Source organism: Lepidochelys kempii, chromosome 2 (assembly GCF_965140265.1).
Source record: "Lepidochelys kempii isolate rLepKem1 chromosome 2, rLepKem1.hap2, whole genome shotgun sequence".
NCBI lineage: Eukaryota > Metazoa > Chordata > Testudines > Cheloniidae > Lepidochelys > Lepidochelys kempii.
Window position 1 is genome coordinate 191351671 of NC_133257.1, and position 26269 is coordinate 191377939.

Genomic DNA, 26269 nt, shown 5'->3' on the forward strand with positions numbered 1-26269 from the left:
AAAAAATCTGAGTGAACAACATAAATGATGCTCAACTGTAAAAGCTATCAGTCGTATGGAGTAAAGAGATTGTTTAAAATGATCTAAGCCCTGTTTTCCTAAACAAAATTACAAGGGCAAATTCTAAACATGAGCTTATTTCAGTGATGATCCAGTGATTTATAAATTGGGTTGCAGATGCTCGTCATTCAATGCACTTTGTAGAAACATTTGACCAGAGATCATCGTCGATTGTAAAACACTGAGGGCAACTTAACAGCAGCAGACATCTAGCTGGTCTAGAAATTTTGCAGTTTCTAGTTATTCATTCTTTTACCTTCAAAAGTTTCTGTAAGTGTTTTTACGCCTGCAGCTTCCATATTCATAGAGGAGGTACAACAGCACAGCATCAAAGATGAACAACAGGCCAACAGCAAAGTCAAATCCTAGGAATGTATCTTTGGGGTAAAATAGTAAAGGGAAAATATGCATGTGAGGAAGAGGTATCAATATATGTCACCTTAGAGTTCCAGACCATAGTCTTAACTTTTAATATTTTGCATTAAAGTATTTTGTAGCTGAATTTTGTTTATTTTTCTGGTAAGTTTATATGTGTGCCAGTACATTAATACATATGCTACACCTATATAAATACATATACCCCAATCCTGGAAACACTGATGTACATAACATCATGCATGTGAATAGTTCTTGTTCATGGCCATAAGTGTTCACAGGGTCAGAGCTATGTACCACATATGTGGTGGTGCCTGTGGGAGGTGTGGTGGGGGTCAGCAAAACCAAGTATGGGTGGGAAGAGGGCATGGCCAAGAGTGTTGGAAGATGCTTTGATTCAGTTAATCTCCCTTAGGAGTCTCAGTTGCAAACTTATATGGGCTTTATCAAGTTGTGGCTATGTACTAAAGCTGCACTGGAGAAAAGTGCTGGGAGTAACACTGCCTTCACTCCTTTTGGGTGCATTTCCCCTTTGCATGCAAGGGAGCTCACTTGCACAAGGCAATGTAATCTATACTCCCTTCCCCATCAGTGATGAATGTGGCCCATATCCTTTAGCTGAAGATCAGTCTACTATTTTAAAGAATCATGGCACATAGAAAGTTTGAAGCCATTCCTGCAGTTACTGCTTAAATGCTGTGTGCAGACAAAACACAATCCTATTCCATTGCCTTTCATTTTGTTTCTCTTTTATGGGCTTGGATAAAGAGCCTCTTCCACTCCCTCCCCCACCCCTGTGTCTCTGCACAACTCCGATTGGCTGGGGGGTGGGGAGTGCCACTCCAGAACAAGGACACAGAATTAACTACAGACCACCTGGGAGGGTTTAAATCAACGAGGGTTAGGGAAGGAAAGAAGCCCAGGAAGATTTGGAGCGAGAACAAAACAAGAGCAGCAGAAGTAGCAGCCCTGAGCTGGGGCAGAGACAGAGTCTGAAATAGGAAGCTGCTTGGAGGAGAGCCAGCTGCTGTACTGGTGCTTTCAAAAGGGAATTCTTACTGGAGCCAACAGGACCGCTAAGACCACCCAGCACGGCCCACCAGTTTGTGCTCACAGTGCATGCCAGCACCTACTGAACAGGCAGGTTGGGTCTGCACCAACAGAAGGAACCCTGGAATGGGGGACAGAGCCCACTGTGCCCTTGACATTGGGAGCACGGGACCACTTGAAAGTAGAGCCTAGCCAGAGCGATGCATCCTACATTCTGACGATGGTGGATCACCACACCAAATTCCTGGTTGCTGCACCCCTCAGGGAGATCATGGTCAGAGCATCCACAGAAGCTTTCTGGCACTACTTTGCCCCGGCCTATGGCTACCTCACCAAGGTGCTCACAGACTTAGGCATGCCCTTTGAATCACAGATGTTCAAGAAATTGTGCTCCCTATCTGGCAGCCACAAGCTAAGGATGACAGCCTACCCCCAACAAGGCAGTAGCCTCTGTGTGTGAGTCAACCAGATGCTCCTAGCAGGGATGTGGTGGAGACACTGAACTTCCTGCCTGCCAGAGCTGACCTATCTGTATAACAATATGCTGCACACATCTATGGAGTATACTCTCTACTTCCTGATGTTTGGCAAGAATGGGCAGCTGCCAATACACATGACCTTGGGCATCCAACCAGGGGCCTCAGAATGAGCATCACCAACACCTCTGTGAAGCAGGTTAGCTTGTAGCCGCGAACCTGGACCAAGCTTGAGACATAGAAATGGAGCTATAGCAAACATGTTGCTGCCGGACCATTGGTGGTAGGGAACCATTGGCAGGTCCTATTCAAGCAGCAGAGGCGCTCCAAACTGGATGCAGCCTGGTGCCACAAACTGTGCATCGTCTGTGGGATCCCATACTTCAAATGGCTCCAGTATAGAAGATCGAAGCAGTCTGCAGAGAGACTGGAGAAGGTGGTCCACCAGAATATGCTCAGGCCTTGACGCTTTTAACCCAAGCCACCAAACAGGGTAGGGGGAGCAGATCTTAGTCCCAGTAGCCGAGAGGCAGGGCTAGAAGGAGTCACTCCATTCCCATTAGTAGGGTGGCTCACATGGGCGGGGGGATCCCCGGTGGAAGCACCCAACCCTTCTCCTGGCTCTGAGGCAGGGGAAAGTAGAATTAGATTGGGTGTCTCAGGGAAGAGGCCAGTGGTGCTGGAACAATTTTTATAGTGGGGGTGCTGAAGGCACCATGTATTTGGGTTGTTATTACTACTTCAAACACCCCTAGTTCCAGCATCTATGGAAGAGGCACCCAAATCTGGCCCCATGGCAGGCGAGGAGCAGAACAGGGAGGTGGGAGTACTGCAATTCTCTCAGACATTCTCAAAGATTGAATGGGGGGTTCAGCCTCCTACCCAACTGATACAGTAATGCTGAGAGTGGCCAAGCCAAGGGGCATGCCTCAGGACAGGTGTGTTTACATGGTGACTGGTGTGGGACTGGGTAAAGAGCCCTTTTGCCTTCCTTTATCCCCTCTTCCCCCCCTCCCTGCTACTCTACACAAACCTGTTTGGCTGAGTGCCACTCCAAAACAATGGTACTACAGACCACCTGGGAGGGCTTAAACCAATGAGTTGATGGTGGGGGAATGGGGAGAAATAAGCCAAGGAAGATTTGCGGAGGGAACAAAGAAAGAGCAGCAGCCAGCAGAAGCAGCAAGCCTGAGCTGAGGTAGAGACAGAGTCTGAACTAGGGAGCTGCTTGGAGGACAGTCAGCACGGCTGCATGGGTGCTTGCATCGGGGGACTCTTACAAACACAGCTTGGAGCTGACAGGTCAGCTGAGACTACACAGCAACACCCACCAGTTTGAGCTCACAAGGCATACCAGCACCAGAATGCAGAGAGATTGGACTGCCCCGGGGTGGGGTGGGGGGCCGGTTGCATGGGCCTGGGGCAGAGAGTCTGTGTGTGTCTAGCCAGATATGGGGACAGGGGCTCTGTGCTCTACCGAGGTGAGGAGGTCTGTTATCTCTAACCAGAGATCTTGCCTTGGGTTTACTCCTGGCTTTGCCTGGGTTAGATAAGTGTTGTTCTGTTGTTAAGCATGGTGCTTGATCCAGGAGTGAACTCTGACCCCTTAGGGGGCAGGGGATTGGTGTTTGTGCAGAGGTGTGCGGCTGGGACCTGCTTCCTCAACCCTAGGAATTCCTCACCTGACACTTTCCACATTCTTTTGACCAGTTTTTCACTATGACAGGAGAGACCAACTTAGCAAACTTCTCAAGTGGACAAGGAGACGTGCAGCCTGGTAGCCTGAGTAGATAAGGATCCGTCAAGGAGTCATTCCGATAGTGCATTTCAATGCTGTAGTGCCTGATTTACAGTGCCCGGAAGAAAAAGAAAGATTAGATCCTTATATCTAAGATTTTCTCTTCAGAGACACAGCCCTCTGCAAATGACAGCCTTTGTTAATGGAAATTATTGTAGAACAAATTCTTCAAGAATAGAGACCTTGGCAAAGACATTCAAAGCTCAGTGCTCCTTAGAACAGTCATGTCACTGCTAATGTCACAGGTCATGTCAGCAGGCCCTTTTGAAATCTTTAACTAAATGAAAACAGAACCAGACCCTATGTAAGGATGTCTGATTGCAATAAGCTCTAAGGGGTAGCTTGAAAACTATTGCCACCATTTAGGGAAGCAGTCACATTTATCCATTCACTTAATTTCCACCACTAAACTTAAGTGTGTTTTCTCTCTTTCTCTCTCTCATATTTCAGTCAGTTATTGGTTCTGAATGCATTTAATGCAACATTGTGAATAGGACTGCTCAGTAAAATTCATTTAAAATATAATTATGTTTCACGAGGATGCTTTTCTCTCAAAAATAATCTAAGGCATTAATGAATTGGTATCTGAAAGCAAAACACATTTGGGTGCTGCAGATGTGTCAAGATACTTGCCCACTGTTTTCTTGGTAGAGTTCAAAAAACTGGCAAGCACTGTACGGTGGCAGTTTTCCATTGAAAATATTGAGCGCCATCTGTAGGGCACCAATTGTGGTGTCATGCTGTAAAAAAGAAAAATAATGCTCCCATGTAATACAGTAGTTGCTTTTAAGTGGGGTTTTGCTGCCCCTACCTCCAACAACCTTTTTTAGTTCTAGGAAGGGATAATAAAGTAAAACCCCAGTTGTGGTCTGTTTTTTATTTTTGAAAAACCTATTGCCCCCTTTGGCAAGAAAGCCCATGACAGGTTGTTGAAGGGGGGAGGAAGGAATCCAAATCTTTCCCTAGAGTAAGTCTCTTGTTTGTATGTTTACTGAGCTTGTTTATATACCACTCTAATTGTTGTATTTTAATCACTATACAGTGTCTTAAACTATAGATACTTTATAAATTGGAACAGATAAATAAATTGAGTTACACCAAGCATGAATTTGGTTACAATATGTTAAAATGAAAAATATAGATCTCATACAGCCCCTTTGCACCATTTGTAGCAGGAATGTAATCTTTTTCTTTAACATTGAAAAGTTGTTGCATCAAAATACATTGGTAACATTGCATATAAATTTCCCCCTGTATTTGCTCCTAGTACAAGTCAAATAAAGCCCATTCTGTTGAATTCCCACTAGTAAACATATCACACCAACATTTAGGAAAAATAAAGTTACTCACTGCAGAAAAGATCTGCATTTTTCTCTTGTTTGATGGTTGAGTGGCGTTTTTGATGTTTTTTAGAATAGCATTCACCAGGACACCTTAAAGAAGATGGGGGAAGAGCAATGAGGATGTTGATGAATAAAGTCTATTCAGATGGAAGCCCAAACTCAAAGATCCCAGGTATTAAACAGAAAGATCTGTTCATGAATGTACAACAGTAATTCATTTTTAGTTCACATGGAATTCAGAGCTCGACAATGGATGTTACAGAAATGAAAAAAATATTTTGAATCCAGGATAGTTTGAGAAACAGGAGCATTAGAACCTAGGCTAGAATATGGCTGAGAATTAGGGTTACAATGCCTGCCCCTTTAGTTAGGCTGCGCTGCCTTCTCCCCAATGACGTTTTGTTCTGATAACAGCTGCACCTCAGATAAATATTTCAACCATTCACTTGCCATAACTTTGACTGTTGCCTTTTCCCTCAAGGCTTGGTTCTTGAGTCTTTTTAGCCTAGGGCCCTTTTGTGCTGTTCTCGCAATACAAAAGTGTCCTAAAGCCAGCAGAACCAGCCAGTGGAGGAATCCTTCTAGGGGCACCTACACCATTCCCTTTCCTGCTCCCAGAACAGGGGCTTGGCCAGGGAGAAGGGATGTAGCTGAGGTATCCCTGCACTTTGTCGATCCCTGCCTGCTAGAATAGCCCTGGGGGCCAGCTGTCAGGCAGTGCAATTTAGAGCTGGCTTGAGGCTCTTCTAATTTACTCTATGGTTGGAACCAGTGTAGAACCAGACCCAAGAGGAGAGGGCTACCAAGGACTCTGAATCCCCTATCATCAGCTGTGCCCAGAGCTGCTTGGGGGCAGGTTTATATCTGGGCCTCAGTGAGGTCGCCATGAAGGTGTTTCCAAGGTTAACATTAAATCAGAGAAAAAAAATCAAAGCTCAATAAACAATTAGATTTAATATTGGAGAAATAGAACCTAAACCTGGTCTAGGCTGCTGTCATTCATTTAAATACTAGTAAATAAACACAACTATGACATAGCTGGCATCGCAGAGACCTGGTGGGATAATATGCATGACTGGGATATTGGTATTAAAGGGTACAGCTTGCTCAGGAAGGACAGGCAGGGAAAAAAGGAAAGAGGTGTTGCCTTACATATTAAAAATGTATACACTTGGACTGAGGTTGAGATGGAAATAGGGGACAGACTTGTTGAAAGTCTCTGGGTAGGTATAAAAGTGGTAAAAACAAGGTGATGTCATGGTAGGGGTCTACTATATACCACCTAACCAGGAAGAAGAGGTGAATTAGGCTTTTTTTAAACAACTAACAAAATCATCCAAAGCACAGGACTTGGTGGCGATAAGGGACTTCAATTACTCAGACATCTGTTGGGAAAATAACACAGCAGGGCACAGATTATCCAATAAGTTCTTGGAATGTATTGGAGACAATTTTTTATTTCAGAAGGTGGAGAAAGCTACTAGGGGAAAGGTTGTTCTAGATTTGATTTTGACAAATAGAGAGGAACTGATTGAGAATTTGAAAGTGGAAGGCAGCTTGGGTGAAAGTGGTCATGAAATGATAAAAGAACAGGAGTTCTGTACAACCCACTTCACCATATGCTTATGCTCAAATAAATTTGTTAGTCTCTAAGGTGCCACAAGTACTCCTGTTCTTTTTGCGGATACAGACTAACACGGCTGCTACTCTGAAACATGAAATGATAGAGTTCATGATTCTAAGGAGTGGTAGGAGGGAGAACAGCAAAATAAAGACAATGGATTTCAAGAAGGCAGACTTTAGCAAACTCAGGGAGTTGGTAGCTAAGATCCCAATGGGAAGCAAGTCTAAGGGGAAAAACAATTGAAGATAGTTGGCAGTTTTTCAAAGAGACACTATTAAGGGCTCCATAGCAAACTATCCCACTGTGTAGGAAAGATAGGAAGTATGGCAAGAGACCACCTGGCTTAACCAGGAGATCTTCAATGATCTAAAAATCAAAAAAAGTCCTACAAAAGTGAAAACTAGGTCAAATTATGAAGGATGAATATCAACAAATAACACAAATATGTAGGAACAAAATTAGAAAGGCCAAGGCACAAAACGAGATCAAACTAGCTAGAGACATAAAGCGTAACAAGAAAACATTCTACAAATACATTAGAAGCAAGAGGAAGACCAAGGACAGGGTAGGCCCATCACTCAATGAGAGGGGGAAAATAACAGAAAATGTGGAAATGGCAGAAGTGCTTAATGACTTCTTTGTTTTGGTTTTCACCAAGAAGGTTGGTGGTGACTAGCATAGTGAATACCAGTGAAACATAGTGAATACCAGTCTAACATAGTGAATACCAGTGAAAAATGAGGTAGGATCAGAAGAGGCTAAAATAGGGAAAGAACAAGTTAAAAATTAGACAATTTAGATATCTTCAAGTCACCAGGGCCTGATGAAATGCATCCTAGAATACTCAAGGAGCTGACTGAGGAGATATCTGAGCCATTAGCAATTATCTTTGAAAAGTAATTGAAGACGGGAGAGATTCCAGAAGACTGGAAAAGGGCAAATGTACTGCTAATCTATAAAAGGGAAATAAGGAGAACCTGGGGAATTAAAGACCAGTCTAGCTTAACTTCTGTAACCCAAAAGATAATGGTGCAAATAATTAAGCAACCAATTTGCAAACATCTAGAAGATAATAAGGTGATAAGTAACAGTCACCATGGATTTGTCAAGAACAAATGGTGTCAAACCAACCTGATAGCTTTCTTTGGCAGGGTAACAAGCTTTGTGGATGGGGGGAAGTGGTAGACGTGATATATCTTGACTTTAGTAAAGCTTTTGATACTGTCTTGCATGACCTGCTCATAAACAAACTAGGGAAATACAACCTAGATGGAGCTACTATAAGGTGAGTGAAAAACTCATTGGAAAACCATTCCCAGAGAGTAATCATCAGTGGTTCACAGTCACGCTGGAAGGATGTAACAAGTGGGGTCCCACAGGGATCAGTTCTGGGTCCAGTTCTGTTCAATATCTTCATTGATGATTTAGATAATGGCATAGCAAGTACACTTATAACGTTTGTGGACAATACCAAGCTGGGAGGGGTTGCAAGTGCTTTGGAGAATAGGATTAAAATTCAAAATGATCTGGACAAACTGGAGAAATGGTCTGAAATAAATAGGATGAAATTCAATACGGACAAATGCAAAGTGCTCCATTTAGGAAGGAACAATCAGTTGCACACTTACAAAATGGGAAATGACTGCCTAGGAAGGAGTACTGCAGAAAAGGATCTGGGGGTCATAGTGGATCACAAGCTAAATATGAGTCAACAGTGTAATGCTGTTGCAAAAAAAGTGAGCATCATTCTGGGATGTATTAGCAGGAGTCTTGTAAGCAAGACATGAGAAGTAATTCTTCCGCTCTACTCTGCACTGATTAGGCCTCAACTGGAGTATTGTGTCCAGTTCTGGGCACCACATTTCAGGAAAGATGTGGGTAAATTGGAGAAAGTCCAGAGAAGAGTGACAAAAATGATTAAAGGTCTAGAAAACATGACCTATGGGGGAAGATTGAAAAAATTGGGTTTGTTTAGTCTGGAAAAGAGAAGGACTGAGAGGGACATAACAGTTTTCAAGTACGTAAAAGGTGGTTACAAGGAGGAGGGAGAAAAAAATTTTTTTTTAACCTTTGAGGATAGGAGAAGAAGCAATGGGCTTAAATTGCTGCAAGGGAGGTTTAGGTTGGACATTGGAAAAACTTCCTAACTGTCAGGGTGGTTAAGCACTGGAATAAATTGTTTAGGGAGATTGTGAACTCTCCATCATTGGGGATTTTTAAGAGCAGGTTAGACAAACACCCATCAGGGATGGTCTAGATAATACTTAGTCCTGCCATTAGGCAGGGGACTGGACAGATGACCTCTCAAGGTTCCTTCCAGTCCTGTGATTATATGTCAGACTCAGGTCAGAATGACCTTGAATCTTCTGCTCGGATTTCTGCAACCAACTCTGAAACTTGAACTAGGGTAACCAAAGACATTTCTACATTTAGGAAACGTACAGTTAGGATATCCCAGGGATCATGCAAATACCAGTGTTCAAAATACATTTTTAAATGTTTATTACTGTGTCCAGGTATATTTAGAAACACACTGTAGTGCCATTTCAACAAGGAGCTTTGCATGAATAAGGAGACTGGATTTGTTGTATAGTATCACTCCTCCCTTTTCAGTGCTGTGCAATATTTTATTTACCTCCCTGTAGTCGTGATTTGTCTTTTGTTTTGTATATCCCAAAGAGTGACTGTAAGGACAATGCTGCCAGCTCCTTCATCTTCTTCATTACATATTGGGAAGCCCATTCAGGGAGAGTATAATTGTGAATACTCTATCGTAAAAAAGGAAAGTGAACATTATTTTTTCTCCCATTCATTTTCTGTCCCCCAGTCCACCCTTACACTGTTGCCTTTGGACTCCCTGTGGCTTTCTCCCAGTTCCTTTGTTGTGTGGCTTCATTTCCTGGTATCTCCCCCAGAACACCCTTTTAGGGAGGTTCCTCATCATGGAGGGGGCCCCAATGGAAATGTAATTCTTTCTCTTACTGCAGTCGCTTTCCTTCTTGGTTTCTGCTAGTGTGTGGGTTTGGAGAGGAAGATGCATGTCCTGCCTGGCCAACTCACTCCTGCCCCTTCTCTAACACTGGATCTGCAAGGCATAATCTAGCTCTTCGAGGGGAACTCTCATCTCCTGACTCCCAGTTCCTGCTCTAACCACTAGACAATGCTGCTACCTCTTATTTTCAACTTCCAGGTAAGTATTTATATACTTATAAGGAGTTGTTCTAAAGAAAATACTTCACTTTTTCTATTAGCAAAAATCATTATGAGCTTCTCAGCATGCTTGAGTAACTACAGTAACACACTGGGTTGTACAGAAAGGGAAATAATATAAGGAGATGGATTTTAGTGTCCTGTTTTAAAGGGATGATAAATAACAGGGATGAATGAAGATTAGTTTTCTAAATTGTAAACTATGATTTGAGAATATCCTTTTCTAATGCACTAAATTATGCTTCATTATCATTCACCATTCTTCAAACGGTGCTGAAAAGAAACCAAGCCCAGGGCAGAACAGAAGGTCAGTCATTACTGTGTTTGCTTGAAACCAAATTGCTGTGTTTAACTGAATCAGATCTTCAGGATTAGTCTCCCTCTTGCTTTCTCTTTTAAATACCTCACAAAGCAGAGTATCGTATGTATTCCAGGTTTTGAACTTATTCAGTTGTTTGAGACTGTCCACGTCATATCCTGTGTTAGCTGCCATAGTTTTTAAAAACCCCTGAAAGACAAAAACAAAAGGAATAACGAATGCCTCAATACACTTAGATACATGTTCATGTGGACTCATAGGCCCTGATCTTGCAAACTCTTACATGTGTGCTTAACTTTACACATGTGAATAGTCCTAATGTAAGGTTGCAATGTATGGGGCAAAGAATGTAGTGAATGTGAGAATTTCAATCCAGGAGGGGGATCAGCTCTTTGAAATAGCCTGAAATACCATTTCAGCTTTGGGGTTCTGGATAATTAAATGAATCACATGAGACACAATCTAAATGTCACCAGGATGTGTATGTACACTGTAGCTGGCAGCCAGGTGACCTCTACATCTCTAGGAATGACTTTGGAAAACTTTCAAAACTGAGCAATCCTGCACCTTGCCTCTGGACTACCAGAATGGGAACCAGTTTGAGAGCCACAGTCCTAGACTACCAGTTCTGTGAAAATTAAGCATAATTACATTGGAGTAAAATGAATGTGAAATATGGAAGCCCCACTATATCCTGCCCTCCTTGTGAATGATTTGTATCAATTTGACTTTATAAAAAAAGTACCCGCAATGTACTCTTTGTGAGAGTTGTCTTTCCTTCTAACCCCTAGGGGCCTGAAATTGCCTGAGGTTATGCAGGGCTCTGCCTTCCTTCTCTTTTTGCAATAACCTATTTATGTACCATTTCCAGAGACCATTTGTGAAGCCCTGCTCATGGTAGGCCTGCTCTATATGTCTCTCAGGCAGGTGAAAAATCCAACCCCCCAGAGACCTGGCTATACCGACCTAGCCCTTGGTATAGATCAGCACTAGGTCGATGGAAGAATTCTTTCATCAACCTAGCGCTGGTCTACACCGGGGTTAGGTTGGTACAGCTAGGTCTCACGGGGTGGGGGGCAGGCTTCGTCTCATCCATGAGAGATGTAACCATACCAAAGTCTAAAATAGGAATTTACCAGGCTTTACTGTGCACTTATTCATGTAAGGGTTTCACAACTGGTTCCGCAGGGACCCTTGCTCTGTGCTCCTGCAGGGGGTGTAAGGGGACTCTAAGCCACTTTATGCCTATGTGTTCTTCACCTGAACCATGTGTAACAGTGTGGAAGAGGGAGTAGTGGCGGTCAGGCTGTTACTTCCCCTCCCATGCAGTTGGCTATGGGAATGGGTGACGCTGGCCAGCACAGCAGTTGGTGAAGAGTGGGAAGTAAGCTGCACAAGGAAAAAGTCAGGCACAGCTTGCTTTCCCCCATAAAACAAAGAAGAAGCAGGAACTGACTAGTGACACTGAGGCAGCACAACTAGGCACTGCTTCAGCAGGCTACCCAATGTAGCGGTGGCTACTTCATAGACTGTGATGTTCAAGGCCTGTTCACCCTATTTACTTATTGCCTGCTACAGCCTCTGTAGCAGGAAAAGTTGGGGGGTATTTGGGTGAAGAGGTGTGTCAAGGCCAAAGCAGAAACACTGCTCAACTTTGGGTGAGAGGTTGCAAATAAATAGCATTGTAATGAAACTTGCACAAGTGGAAATGCTTGAGTTGTTTTTACATTGGTTTTGCATTGCAACAGTCACATCTTGAGGTCTTTATTTCTCCTCAGTTTCAGCAGAGTAATCGCATCTGTATGATTGGTTTTGTGCTACAATGTAGTGCAGGAAATTACTGCCTCTGGAATATTTTCAGTCTCTTTCGACTATTTATCACATATTAAATATAACTCAAATAGCCTGAGCTAGTTAGTGATACATTCACATCTAAAAATTAAAATTAAAATAAAACTCAAGTTAAAATATATATTTGAGACTTGTTCAGAGTTCAAGTATATTATATTTTTATAGTAATATTAGCCTGTCTTGTGGTAATTTTATTTTGAAGAGGCTGTTGTTCCTTGGGAGACAGTAACAGAATTTCAGTAAATGGAAACAATCCAATGTCACAATCCCTTAAGTTTACATTCTTTCCTTTTTGTTTTACCATATAGGGTTGCAACTTGTTTTGTAATTGCCATGATGCCTGGGTTTCATTCTGAAGTTCATCAAAACATGGACAGTTAGAAGAAGGAAAGTGGAGCATCTGAAATAAAAAAAAGTTAAACTTGTCAAGTGGGCAGGAACTTTGAATGGGATCCACACAGGGACTTAGGTGTTGCAAAGCTGGGAATCACAGCGCCTAACTTTCAGGTGCCTAGAAAATAACAGGAACAACACTGGGATCCACAAAGCCTAAGAAAGGCATCTAAGCTCCCTATCCAGTGAAGGAGAGAGGCAGACTCCTTAGACTGCAATCCACAAAAGCCAGCATGGCTAGGTGGGGAGCTGCCCAAGCTAGCCAATTGCAGATGCTGATAACAGGGATGTGTGCTAAGCACTGCCCATCTCTCTGAGTTAGGTGCCTAAGTCCAGGCTGAAGGGAGGCATGTATCTTTGCTTAGCAATCCATGAATGGGAATCAGCCACATGGAGTCAGGCAGCTGAAGTGCCTAAGCCACTTCTTGAGGCACTGAGTGAGGCACCTGCCTTGCTCTACAACACGACAGAGAAGGAGGTGGTGGGGGTGCCCACTTGATAGCTTTTTGCCCGGTGGTTAAAGCACTCACATGGGATCTGTGAGATCCAGGTTCGACTCCCCCTTCTCTGCCAGAGAGGGAGAAAAGATATGATCAGGGATCTCCCCACTCTCAGGTACATTGTTCAGCCCCATAGTTATGGGATATTCTGATTTAGGGCTCCTTCAGTCTTTCCTGTGGAAGCTGTTGCACTATGGGTAAATAATGAAAGAGTGACTGGAGCACAGGGTCTGGACCTGGAGTTTCTCATCTCCTAGGTGGTGCCCTAATCACTGACCTACAGCTTCATTCTCTCTCTCTCTCTCGCCCAGTTAGTGTTCCATTGTGGATAGGTACTTAAACAGTCTGGAGCTTAAGCACCTAAATACCTTGGTGGGTCTGGACCATTGTCACCATCTATCTTACCCAACTTAGCTTCATCTGTCACTGTGGTGTCTAACCGTTGTGGGTCAGATTCATGGACATGCTGCAGCTGCTTTGTGCCAATCCATTGGTGCAAGTTGTTCATACACTTGGTGAATTTGGGCAGTGGAAGATTTTGCTGGCATGTCCAGGAAGCTGTTAATCTAGCTGATCCCTGGCTGTCAGAATGACCCTCTTAAGCTGCTGTGTATATCTTAGAATTGCTCGAGAACTGGCCCAGTTCCCAGGATCCACAGTGTAAAGGCATTTGAAACTCCTTTTTTCCTCACTTCTCAGCTCCTGAGTCACACCAAATGCAGCCCAGTGCTGGAAACGGCATACGAGACAGCTGAAAGTTTGATTTCTCAGTCCAAATCCTGCTCTCCGATTCATGTGTAAAATATGGCATTTTTTCAGTGGAGCCACAATAACCTGGTACCTGTTTTGCCATTGAGTATTCTTGGGAATAAACAAGAGACAGAAGTGAACTGTGCTCCTAAATATTGAAAGGGTGCCTATGTAATAGCATCATTACTGCTTAATACGCCATGTGTGAAATTCATCCCTATTCAAAGAATCTGCACAACCCATGCATCACTTCACTCCTGCGTAAGCCCAACTTTGATGGCTTAAGTGGGACTTAAGTGTCGCGTGTCTTGTATTGGCCTTCTCTGACCTAATGTGAATTTCACTCCCGGTAAATTGGGCAGAATGTACCTCTAGTGCTTCCCCCTGGACGTAGGCCTTCCTCACTGAAGCAGATGCTAGCAGAGAGGAGTTAACGCTTTAAATTGGAAATATTGCATGACCTCCAGAGTGTGTGTTCTTCTGCAATAGCGGCATACCTTGGAGGTTCAAGGCTAAGATGGAAGGCTTTGGAATGTTGTTTTTTATTGCATCATAACAAATACTCCTTTTGCTGTATAGCTTAATTACTACCCTTTGGGTGTTATTACTTAAGCCACTCCCTTTGGTTTCATTAAGTAGTACACAGTGCTGCTACCTGTCAGTTCTTAATGGATCACAAGAAAATAATCTGTGACCAGGTTAATTCCCCCATCTGGGAAAGTTGCAGAGCTGACAGGGAAGAAGAGCACTCATGCAAATGACATTACCTCCTCCCACAGCTCCCTTTCCTTTTAAAGTGGTGACTCAGAGGGTTTGGAGGTTTGGTTTGGATAAACATCTGACAGGTCTGATGCTTATCAAAACCACTTTCAAGCCCTTCCCACCTGAAAACCTCCCTTCCTCTTGCTTCATTGGAGGGCAGAATGAAGGTTCAAGCTGAGTCACATTGTGTCTGATCCAGTTTGCTTGAAGCACCCCCCCCATCTCACTTTCACACATGGCTTTAGAATGGCGTAATGCTCATGAACATCTCTGGAGTAGACAGGCATGGTGGCCTAATGACTGTGACCCATCCTCTGATGACCTTGATGACATGGCGGGTGGTGGTTTTATTGATCCTTGTTTCTGTTTCCTCAAAGCACTGGAGGTAGCATGAGGAATGAAGCCCTTTCTGTCCCTGCTCTCTGCAGCTTTGGTTCTTGTTAAATCTTTGGCCTGCACAGTGCCTCGTTGCAGCAGCACCCCCTGGCTGACAGATCTGTACCTGAGTCAGTCAGAAAGAGTTGTTTATGCCATAGCTTCTACCTGCCCTATCATTTCTTAGATACATTCACTTGGTTTGTATGCTTCTCAGGGTTGGTTCTGTCTTTCAATTATGTGTTTATACAGCACCTAGCACAATGGGGCTCCAATCTATGACTGAGGCTCCTGGGTGCTACTGCAGTATAAATTAGTAATAACCACAGAGAGATCGTTACAGTTTTGATGTAAACTTCTCTCCTTGGCTGACCTCAGGAGCAAACCTGTCAAGCAGGGAAGAATTCAAAGCAAATTTAAACTTGAAACCACCTTAAAGGTCTGTCTGTCTGAAAGAAAGAACCAGCCCCCATGAAAAGATTTTAGTGGAACTTCCTCAGCTTCATTCCTGACAGGATAATGTCAGAGCTTCCCTGTGGAGGAGACGGTGATGAGGAATGCATGTCAGCTGTTCAGTCCCTGTTTACTTTCATGCAACAATTATGGCTGGGCCTGCATGACTGTATGTGGCACTTTTATAGCCCACCAGCTATGGAAGGTGTTTTCTGTTGGATTGAACATGTTGAGGGGAGAGTTATGTTCTCATCTCCTAATTCGTGTTCCTACTGAAAAATCTGATCAGAGGTGGAAAGTTCCCAATTGGTACTCACATGGTCTTGTGATAGTGGCATAGTGTGAACCGGGATGGGTTGCCAAAGGATCTGGGGATTCCAGATCTGATTGGCCACTGGGGGGAAGAGTCCGGCGAGATATACCTGAGCGCTCATAATGGTTCGATCATAGTCTGTGCTTTGAATGAAAATCTGAAAGTAAAATGACAAAAATAATGTTTTCCTAATAATTAACAACAATGATCCAAATTCCCATTCTATGCTTCCCTCTTTTCCTTTCTCCTGTTTTGCATAAATCACAAAAGGTGAAATTCACCCTTGTGCAGAGGGCTAGCGGTAGATTAGTTACACTTAAGTCCTGTTTCTAGGACTCTACTTCATCAGTCTAAATGGAATTTCTCAAAGGCACCTTTCACCTTGGAATCTAAACACAGAAAAAATTATGAAGAAGCACTAAAATCTAGATTAAAAAAAAACATTTATCCGTTCCTCTGAGATACAAGCATGTATAGGTATAGGAGCTGGAACTAGGGATGCAGGGGTACTGCAGCATCCCCTGACTTGAAGTGGTTTCTATTATATACAGGGTTTACAGTTTGGTTCGGAACCCCTACTATAAAAATTGTTCCAGCACCTCTGTGTATAGGTTTGTATGTTTAAGGTGTGTTTTAAATTACTCCTGTGTGCCATTTCCGGGGCAAGGTTGACAGTTTACACACGGTATTTGCTGTGGCTGCCTTCATTCCCTTGCCCATCATAGTTCACAGTATACCCTATTACTTCCATTATATACATTTTTCTCAAGAAGAATTTTCTCAGATAACAGGACCCTGATAAGGATATCATCTGAGTATCAGCCATTTCAGTGGTGCTTAGAGCATTTCTCATCTTCAGCCTCATCCATTAGCCCAGTGGGGCAGGATTTTAGGGAAATGTGGGACTGTAATGCAGTTTCCCACCCTCTCTTGTGACTTTCTGAAATTCTGTTAATCCTTTATATGATATGCTGTGTGGCCAGAATTTTCAAATTTAGGTGCTTAACATTAGGCTCCTTAATTTATATTTATGCAGCTAATTAAGTGGCCTGATTTTCAAAAATGCTGAAATTTTGTTAACCTTATCTCTTGCTTTAATATGGTGGGTTGATTTTTTTTGACCCAGAAGTACAAGTTTCACAGTCCAATGGTGCAAGAGAAATTTCCTTCACACAAATTCTGATGCTTACCTCATGCCGGTTGTATGTGGCATTCAGGAAGTTTGAGTATCTTTTCCGCATATACTGTCCAAGCTCATATTGTTGCTGCATTCCAATCTGTGTGGACAGCAGTACAGGTGAGTGTCAGTTTAAGGTGGTTGTGAAACTTTAATACAGCTTTCCTTTCCACTCTTCCTTCTGTCTTCAGTGAATTTTTCCAGTGATCATTAACCATTTTTATGCCATATTGTATGCTTTGTGCATGTTTACATCTTGTTTTTCAACGGGAAAGTTCAATTATATCCATAAACTAGTCTCAGTATATTAGGACACTATACTTTCTAAGATACTGAGGGTGTTACGTCATAGTTCATGTCCTGCTGGGAGAGATGGATTATACTGTCACTTAGATTCTACTCTCACTTAGAGCTTTCACACTGATGTAACTCCACTGACTTCAGCAGAGTTATTCCTGATTTACACTGTGGGGTGTGTGAAGAGAATCATGCCCATTAATTTGAGTGGTCAGTTAGTGTCAAATGAGTATGTTTCTTTATGTGATCCAAATACTTATGAAGAAAATGATTGGCTTATTCATAGCAACTCATTGTTACTAAATTATTGATCTGACTCCTGAGTTTGTAGATTGATTCTCATCCCTTTAATTACATTCTGCCAACTTGTATTTGGTTTAACAGCAGCTGCTAACATGTCTTGGAGTGGTATTTTATCTGTTCTATTAGATCTCTCCAAGGCTGTGGGTAGGATCCCTTAACCTTTAGCAGCCAAAAAAGCACTTTTATTGATATCCACAAAAAAATTTCACATACTAAGAATAAAATATAATGAATGGAACATTTAAAAATTATTAATAAAAATAAATTAGAGCAGCTTTCTACAAGCTAAGACAAAAGTTTTTTCTTGTTTTAAATGGATTACCAACACAAATACAGGTCTAACTGGCATGCTTTTTTAAAATTTAAATGGCCTCTTATCTTAATGCAGCCACATCATCAGGAAGGTGTGCAATACCTTCCCCCCAGGCTGAGAGTCACATCTCTACCTATAAAGAGCCAGATCGAATTTAACACCTACTGGTGAAATATCACTGCACTAAAGGTTTAATTTATGAATTACACCTACCTGGTTAGTTGCTAATATTTTTCAATCACAGATCAGACACCTGCATAATTTTTATTGCATTAATGTTCTCATTTCTGTGAAAAGCCAACAAACCTTGGTAAGCTGTCCAAATCCCTGTGGCCATTTGCTTTCTTTGTGTAGACCGGTTGGAAAGTTTTGAATTGGAGTTCGGTCACCATGTCGAAAAATCTAGTGAGATGAATCAAAGACCGAATTAATTCCCTTTGGGTTTCCTTTTTACTTGTCTGGAAGACTAGCATATCATTTTAGTCCTAGCAGTTCAAGACTAAACTGCTTTTTAGGCAATCCAAAGAACTGGAGAGTCTGCAGAAACACAGGTCAATGCATCAAGTCGGATTGAAGTATATATTAAGATATTGGGGTATCATTCCAATGCCCACTGAACTGTGAATGGGAAGAGTCTGATGATTTTTCCCACATAGGACATAAAAGTATATTGGCCAAAATTTTGAACCTGAATTCCAGAGGTAGGCTTCGAAAGTCATATTTGGACACCTAAACAAGCGGCCTGATTGACTTGTGAATGCTCACCTCTGAAAACCAGACCATAGATTCAGGGGCCTAAATATGGATTTAGGTTCTTAGCTTTGACACCCAAGTTTGAAAGAGTTGGCCATTGATTTGTTAGTAATATAATTTAGAATATTATTTCCATGTATTGCAATTGAAGTCTAATCCTGTGATACTTCCTTTCCATTTTCACAGTCATTCCAATGTGGTCACATTATATAAAAAAATATCACTACCTTAGTAAATATCTACTGACTGCTATTCCCCCCTCCCCTTGCCCCCTCCCCCCACATACACACTCTTGCATAAGGGCAAGGCACAATCTGGCTCCATTGCATCTAGATCCTAAAATATGTTATCTCAATGTTACCTCCTGTTTTGGTCTCCTCAGATGATAGGACTGTTTTTAAAAGTTTGAATTCAAGAATTTGTTTCCATTAACCCTGAAAACAGGGGGTATTGAATTTTTTGTCCTTTACATATGTCTGAAATGACTGGTGTGCCATGTAAATCTGATTGATTTAAGAAGGTACCCACCTAGATTTTGGGTGGACTTGGAGTGAAATCCTGGCTCTTTGAAGTCATTGGGAGTTTTGCTGCTAACTTCAACGGGACCAGAATTTTGCCGTGAGAGTTTGGTCCGTCTGATAAGCAGAACACATGAGCGACTGTGCATGCACATGCAAGGCAAGTGGCGACATGAGTCATGCATCAGAGGGCAGATATGATTGCTTTTGTGGTCCTTTTATTCCAGGGTACAAAGAAAATGCCAGCCCTACACATTCTGTTTTAAATAGCTCTGAATAACTGAATTTCTCTCATCACAAAAATGCCCTCCCACCCCAACGCCCCCTCCCCCCCATTTTATCCTGTACACTTTTTAAAATAATTTCAGACTCATTCCCTGACTTTGCCTTTGCAGTACTGTGGACTGAATGCCTCTTTGAGAATAAATGCATCACACTTCCACAATGCAATTTGATTTTGCAAACAGTTTCATTGTAAATAATACTTTCCACTGCAAGTGCACCTTTCATCCCAGAAGCTCACAAAAATTTACAAATATTAATTAAGTCCCCCAGTACCTGCTGTGAGGTGTATTATTATTATTTATATTCACTTTACAGATGGTAAACTAAAGCATGCAGCTTTTAACCACTCCCCTAAAAGTGCCAATTACCATGCCCACCTTCCTGGTAGCCCTCAGTACCAATATGCACAAACAGCAGGTGGTAAGGTGAGTGTTAAAAATAAAGAAAAGCTGCCAGTCCTTTAAGGTGAATGTAACTGTATTTTTACCAATTCAGAGTTCATCTTGCTAGAGTAGATGTCCCGACTAACACCTAAAGCAGCATAAGGAAGCTTTCTGTAAGGTGCTAATGTTATCAACAACACATAATCCTAAATTCCTGAACTCAGGTGTTGGGATGTAAGCAAAGGAGAATCTGATTTTCAATATAATGTATATTATTCAATATAATGTATACTACATATATTTATATATAATTTTTAATTCCACACATTTTTTGTTACTGATTTAAAATCTCAAAACAGTGTTTTTAATCCCTTCTCAGGGCACCTCTAATGACAAGATAATTAAGTAAAGAGCTGTGTTCCCTGATGATTGAATCAAGTGGACAGGGTGGGAGGGAATGAGGGACCTGCTGGGGGGATGGGGAAGAAAAGTCGCTTGTTTCTTTGGCCACGTTTTTGTCACGTTGATATACCACAAGTCTCTTGTGGGATTAATTTGCTCTTTTGAAGAAGCTGATGCCTTTGCTAAGAATGAAGATTAAATTCCCAATTAAAAGTCAACTATGCAATTTGCATGCGCCCACAATATAACTTCATAGCACGATACTTTTTTCTAATTTTAAGTACATGGAAGTTGCCCAGACCAACTCCCATTGAAGTCAGTAGAAAGATTTCTGTAGACTTCAATGATTGTTGGCTCGAGCCCTTGATACAGAAGCGTGCCTTATTTGTTAATTAGTAGAAAGTCACTAAAATCATGGTAGATTTGTAATAGTAGCACTCAGCATCCTGTACTCTGTATGCAACATAACTTCTTGCATACTCTTCAGTTCCAATTCTCTCATTCAAGAGCATTTATCGTGCCGAGTAAAACAGCATTGTAGCTCTGTCTGGGTGGGTAAAGAGTGGGAATGTGCATGGAATTTTTTTAAGATGAAAACATATAAACCAGCATCCTTTCTGTTCGGTATAGATTAAAGAAACCTTTTTTCAGAAGAGGAGGGATTTGCCCTCTTCTAAAAAGTGCCATGGCTTCTTTAAGTCCACACAAAGCAGAAAAGACCTTGGTTTGTATGTCTTCATCCAAAGATCATTGCATAGTATAAACTTTATGTAACTCCATTTCTCTGTATTGGAAGGGTGAAGAGCTGAATAAAGACTACTGAGGCCTAAGCCCATGGTTCTAGGAAATACATGTGACTGAGCTTCCCAAGCATCTGAGGTCTGCTTGAGTTCAAGCCCCAAATGTGGTGTGCTACTTTTGAAACTTACCTTGCTCAGGTTGGGAGAGGGGATTGAAGTTGATATCTTTCGCACTAAAGGCATGAATTGCTATTGGTGGATCTAAAGGACTAACCACTCTAAGTAGGCAGCTATAACAAACTCATAAACCTCAACTGTGGTCCAAGATCCAGGTGCTCCTTGCGCTATAAATGTGTATTTCAAAGTTGACACTTAGACCTTTTACCTCTTGTTAAAATGGAGCTGTTACTTCCAGTTAAGTTTAAAGCAAACCCATGTTGTAGCAACTTGGAGCTTTCTTAGTTTCACCTGGCAGTTCAGTAGAGAATGGCAGGATGAAAGGGGAAAAAAGAGAGAAGGGATTGTGTGATGGCAAGAGTAGCTTTTTGTACTGGTGACACTGGGAAACAGAAAAAGGCAGAGCGGGGAGGAGATATGGAGATGGGACAAAATGAGAGCAGTTTCCCTTGATAAATGTGTTCACTTCAGCATCATTAATTCAAATATTTTACTCAACCAGTCCTCAGGGAGGGAGGGAGTGTTTTATGAAAGCATACATCGGTGTTCTTTCATTTGTGTCATATGCTATGTTCATTGACTGCATAGGTGTTCATTGTGGTTTTGTTTTCATCCAGCTTCAGTTTAATGCCTTTATGCAACACAGAATTTGGTTTGTGTATTTTACTGCTTCTGAGCTTTGCAGATATTGGGGAGAGTGGGAGAGATATTTCCAAAGGCACAAATGGCAGTTAGGCATCTAATACCCATTGGAAGTCCGTGGAAGTTAAGTGCCTAACTGGCATTTATGCCTTTGGACATCTCCCCCATGGTTTAGACTAGAAACCCCAATGTCCTCTCCTGATCTTGGGGTCATGGTGAGTTACTCCAGTCATCTCTGAATTATGTTTTCTTGAGTTTCAAACAGGTTGAACTTGAAATGTGTCTGTAACACCATCCAGAACATATTACCAATCAACAAGTTTCTGGCAATTAAGTTAGCCCATGTCACAACAGAGGAGGAGGTTGAGTATGTAGGTTTAACCAAAACAAATTGCCTCCCAATATTGTGTTTGAACAATATTTATAAGCAGGGTCTCCTTCCCTTTTGTCCTTTTCCTATCTCTTCCTTGCCTGATTTTTCCTTATCTTGTTTCCATCTCTCCAGAGATGAGCCCAAGCTAAAACCCTGCATTCGAATGACTCCATCAAGTTTGTAGAAGTTTGAATCTGAACTTCACAGCTGGGATCCATCTCTCCTTGCATACCTCAGAGCAGAGAAAATGGCAAGTGTGGGTAGGGGAGGACTTGTGAATCATATGGAGGCATTATGTAGCCACCACCTGCTCCTGTGCACCAGTTAGGTTGCAGAACCATAATGCACAAAAAAGAGGGGAGGGGGAAATTCAGTGGGCAGGGAACATCTGGTATTGTCCATTGGAAAACATAGCAAATTATGCTGAAATATATGGCTCTGGGTAATTATGACCCCTGATGCTCACTCTGTGCCCTATTAACCCCAACGGAGAGATCATATAGCGAGTGGGGAGGCAAAAGCAGCATGCAATGAAACCAGCCATGCTACCAGTGCCAGGAAATCCACAGAGGCTGGGAAGCTGAGCAGGTTTGCTCAAGGTTCCAAAGTGTTTGGACTGTCATTATTCCTGGGTTCTTTGCCTGTGTGCCACACCCCTCTGCCTCTTCTCCAATGCTGCCTATCCTGTGTTACAACGGGGAGGATGTGGCGCAGCTGCAGCTTTTCAGAAACGACTCACCTTTTGGGCGAGTGACTTCTTTCCTATATCCATGGGTGGGGAATATATGTCTCTAGGAATCTGTGATTTATAGATGCAATGTCTTAGAAGTTCATTTCTACCTAATGGGATTCTGCTAGATATTTCCCATTTTTTCTACCAGATTGCATTTGACATTCAGCATCAGGGCCGTGCACAACAGCTCCAGTGGAGGTTAAAGTTTACACGTCAGAAGGAAAGTCAAAATAGCATTTTGATAAAATGGCTTAAATTATTCCTGTTCAGGCAAAAGAACTAGTGGTCTGTAAAGCACAAAGTGCAGAGTCAGCGCAAAGGTGAACGTCAGCTGGAGAAAGCTTGGCAGCTTTTCAGAATCTGGCAAAGTCCTGAAAATAAGAAAGGGAAACATTTGTCTTGTTTACTGCTGCAGGTGTGCTTTATGCTGTGACTTGCTGCTAGGAGGGAAAAGTACAGTAATAAGAAAAAGAAAGGGGTGAAAATGGTTTCCATTTTGGCACATCATTTCAGTATATCGTTCAAATTCGAATCAGCAAGTCCAGGAGACAACACCTAAAAGATAAGAATTCAACCCAGTGAAGCTGTGCCAGGGAAGGGGAAATATACTCTGATAGTAAGACCAGATCTATAGGAATTGTATAGCTGATTGCTCAACCAGCTAAAGTGTAACTGGAATACTAGAATAATTTAGCCTTTATCTGAAAAGGAGGACAATTTACATGAAAATTCTCTGGAATAGCAATTATTGTAAGTAAGGAAATAAATAAAATGGTGTATGCTATCCTAGAAATAAATGGAGTACTATGTTCTTTTTCAGTGGGTGGCAGAAAGTGAATGGAACAGAGGTAAAGAGGTGGTTCTTAGATATTAAGGAACTGATTCTCCAAGAAAGTGAGCACCTCCTATGAATGGCTCTGCAGAACTCTCAATTAACAAATTGGGTCAGGACATCAATTTGTAGAACATAGTTACACCTATTCAGCTCAAGCTTAAGTTGCTTTCTCAAACTATGTGGCAGACCTCCGAAGGCATGAGAGCTGTAGCCTTTGGGGGGGGGGGGGGAGGGGCGGGCGGGAAAGAGCTCTGGCTGTCAGTCACGAGTGGCTGGGGCTCATGCAGAAGGGCCATGCACATCTGGGAGGTGGGGATAAAGGGGACAGCTGGAGTCCCGGCAGCCTGGGGCTGACAGCTGGAGCCCCAGCCTCTTCTTATTCCCCCACCCCGCCTCAATCCCTCACCAGAGGCAGCCGGCTTGGGCTTTCATTCCCCCCACATCCATCACATGGAAGTGCTGGGGCTCCAGCTGCCAACGTCGGGGTAGCAGCAGCAGCACAAAAGTAAGGGTGGCAATGGGACTCTACGTCTGCTGTGAAAAGTGATATTGACAAATATCACTTTTCGCACTGACACCCAGTGGCACTGGAACAGTTTTCAGAGTGGGGGTGCTGAGCTGCAGCTTCCCTTAACCCTGTCCACGCTCCTCAGTGGTCCCTCCAGCTAAGGCTGGGAGCAGGGCTGTGGCTTCGGGAGGGGGGACACAGAGAGGGGTAAGGGGGCCTAGGCTGTGGCCACAGCTTGGGGTGGGTGAGGAGGTTGGAGCCAGGAGAGGAGCCCTGGGTATGGGGCCAGAAGCAAACCCCAGGCACGGGGCCAGCTGCCAGGACCCCCCATACGCAAAACCTAGGGGTGCTGCAGCACCCTCCACACCTCTACTTCCCACACTTATGTTGCCATCCTTTTGTGTTGCTGCTGGTGTGCGCTGCCTTCACAGCTGGATGCCTTGCCTTCAGAGCAGGGGCGGGGGTGGGAGAGAGGGAGCAGGGACATAAACGACTACAGACACAAAGAAGGGGGGCCCAATTAATATGTTTCAGAACCACTGCTTTAGAGAGTTCCAGTCTCCAGATGATGCCATCTGCCTGATGCCACCTGTGCATTCAGTGCTTTTTCACTCACTTTAATACTCTTAAGATATTCCTATATACATGCACTAATGAATGGGACAGACTTTGAACATGTTGCTGAAAATAGAACTTGGGTCTCTTCTTTGCCTGGTGCCTGATCCAATTCCCTTTGAGATTCCCACTGAAGTCAACGGGAGTAGGATAAGGCATTTTGGCCCACAAGCCAAATGGTACTCCTACTAACGTCAGCCAACAGAGACATAAGAAGTATCACAGATTTTCTTTCTTTGGCACAGACACAATAGGTAATACTGTTTTCTCTACAAGGATCAATAAGCACTCATTGGGAAGGTACAAGAATGTTTGTATAATAGCGTTCCTTGTTACAAACAATACATTTCACTGCCTAAGGTTCTATATTGGAAGCAACACTTTAAACTGCATCTTCTTAATCATTGCCACCCGTATATAAAGAAAAAGATATAAAGGGCCAGCTTCAAAACATACTACTGAAATTCCAGATCAATTGAGGGGAAAGCCTCCCCAAATCTGTTGAGGGGAAATGGATGCTGTATTGTTATTCTTTTGACTTTAAAACGAGAAATGGGCCATGAAAAATTGTTGCAGCCAGTTTCCAAATTCTTCCTAGTTAATGCAGCATGTACATCACAACGCTAAATAAATGAGGCTTTGTATGCCTCTGCACACTGCTAGGCCAATTCAGCTGTCATAAGAAATAAAATACCTGCATTTCTAGCATGCCTTCCATTTGAAGATCTCAGAGAACTTTAAAAACATGAATAAATTTACCTTTGAAACGCCTATGAGCTAGGTAAGTATCCTCAATTCTACAGATGGGGAAACGGAGGCACACAGAGATTGACATGGGCACACAAAGGCTGGGAGGGACAGACAAGGATAGAACCCCAATCTCTTGACTGCCGTTCATGTGCTTTACCCACACATCTTGGGGGTTCTTTTATCTTGTAAAAAATCTTTACAATTTGACTTATTTTATCTTCATTAAGATGAGCCTTTGAGGCTTGATTATCCGCTGTACAAAGAAATGCCTACAGTATTTCTTTCCTTGTGGAATCTGTACAAAGAGGGGTTGAAATCTTACATTTTTATCAATTCAAGGAACACCACATTGAAATCATTGCCAGCAATTAAACGATGAGGCCATCTACTTACGGCAACCACATATTTCAGCGTTCTTTCTGCAGCAGTTTGGTGAAGCAGAATGACGAAAAGACTAAAAGTGAAGCAAAAACTCCTGGACCTGCATGGAAGCTGTGTCGTTCCCATCCTGGCAGCAGCTGAAAAAGCTTTGTAGCTATAGTAGCTCTTCAGGTTTATCAGCCTGAAGTGAAGCTGTACTTTCAAAAGGACAAAAGGGGTGGATCTGCTTCCTGTGCATTTCAAATGCAGGAGCAACTTGGAAGTGATTATGTAACACATCTATCCTTTCAAATCATTTTCTTTCCAAGCTGCTGTTTCCATTCTTTTTAACCTAATTCAGTGTTGCCAACTCTCATGATTTTTGTGATGAGTCTCACGATAATTATGGTTTTCCTTACAGCCCCAGCTCCTGGAGTCAAGTGATTACGTGAT

At 42.6% G+C, this 26269-nt stretch overlaps 1 protein-coding gene across 1 annotated transcript; it reads right to left on the minus strand.

Moving 5' to 3' along the window:
- Window positions 1-380: 380 nt before the first annotated feature.
- On the minus strand, window positions 381-25963 carry LOC140906159 (prostatic acid phosphatase-like). The gene is made up of 11 exons (XM_073329661.1): window positions 25850-25963; window positions 18049-18144; window positions 16843-16929; window positions 15657-15809; window positions 12408-12506; window positions 10340-10444; window positions 9362-9494; window positions 5110-5192; window positions 4393-4499; window positions 3644-3803; window positions 381-437 (listed from the first exon to the last, which is right to left on the minus strand). The coding sequence occupies exons 1-11, from the start codon at window positions 25961-25963 to the stop codon at window positions 426-428; spliced, it is 1149 nt and encodes a 382-aa protein (XP_073185762.1). The 3' UTR covers window positions 381-425.
- Window positions 25964-26269: the final 306 nt, after the last annotated feature.

Excerpts from the sequence above, each read along its gene's own strand:
- LOC140906159 (XM_073329661.1), bottom strand. The coding sequence starts at position 25,963 with ATGGGAACGACACAGCTTCCATGCAGGTCCAGGAGTTTTTGCTTCACT. Across the intron at positions 10,445-12,407 it reads ACAAGTTGCAACCCTATATG|GGGTTTTTAAAAACTATGGC; the intron begins GTAAAACAAAAA and ends TTTGTCTTTCAG. Across the intron at positions 5,193-9,361 it reads CAAATCACGACTACAGGGAG|GTGTCCTGGTGAATGCTATT; the intron begins GTAAATAAAATA and ends ATCTTCTTTAAG.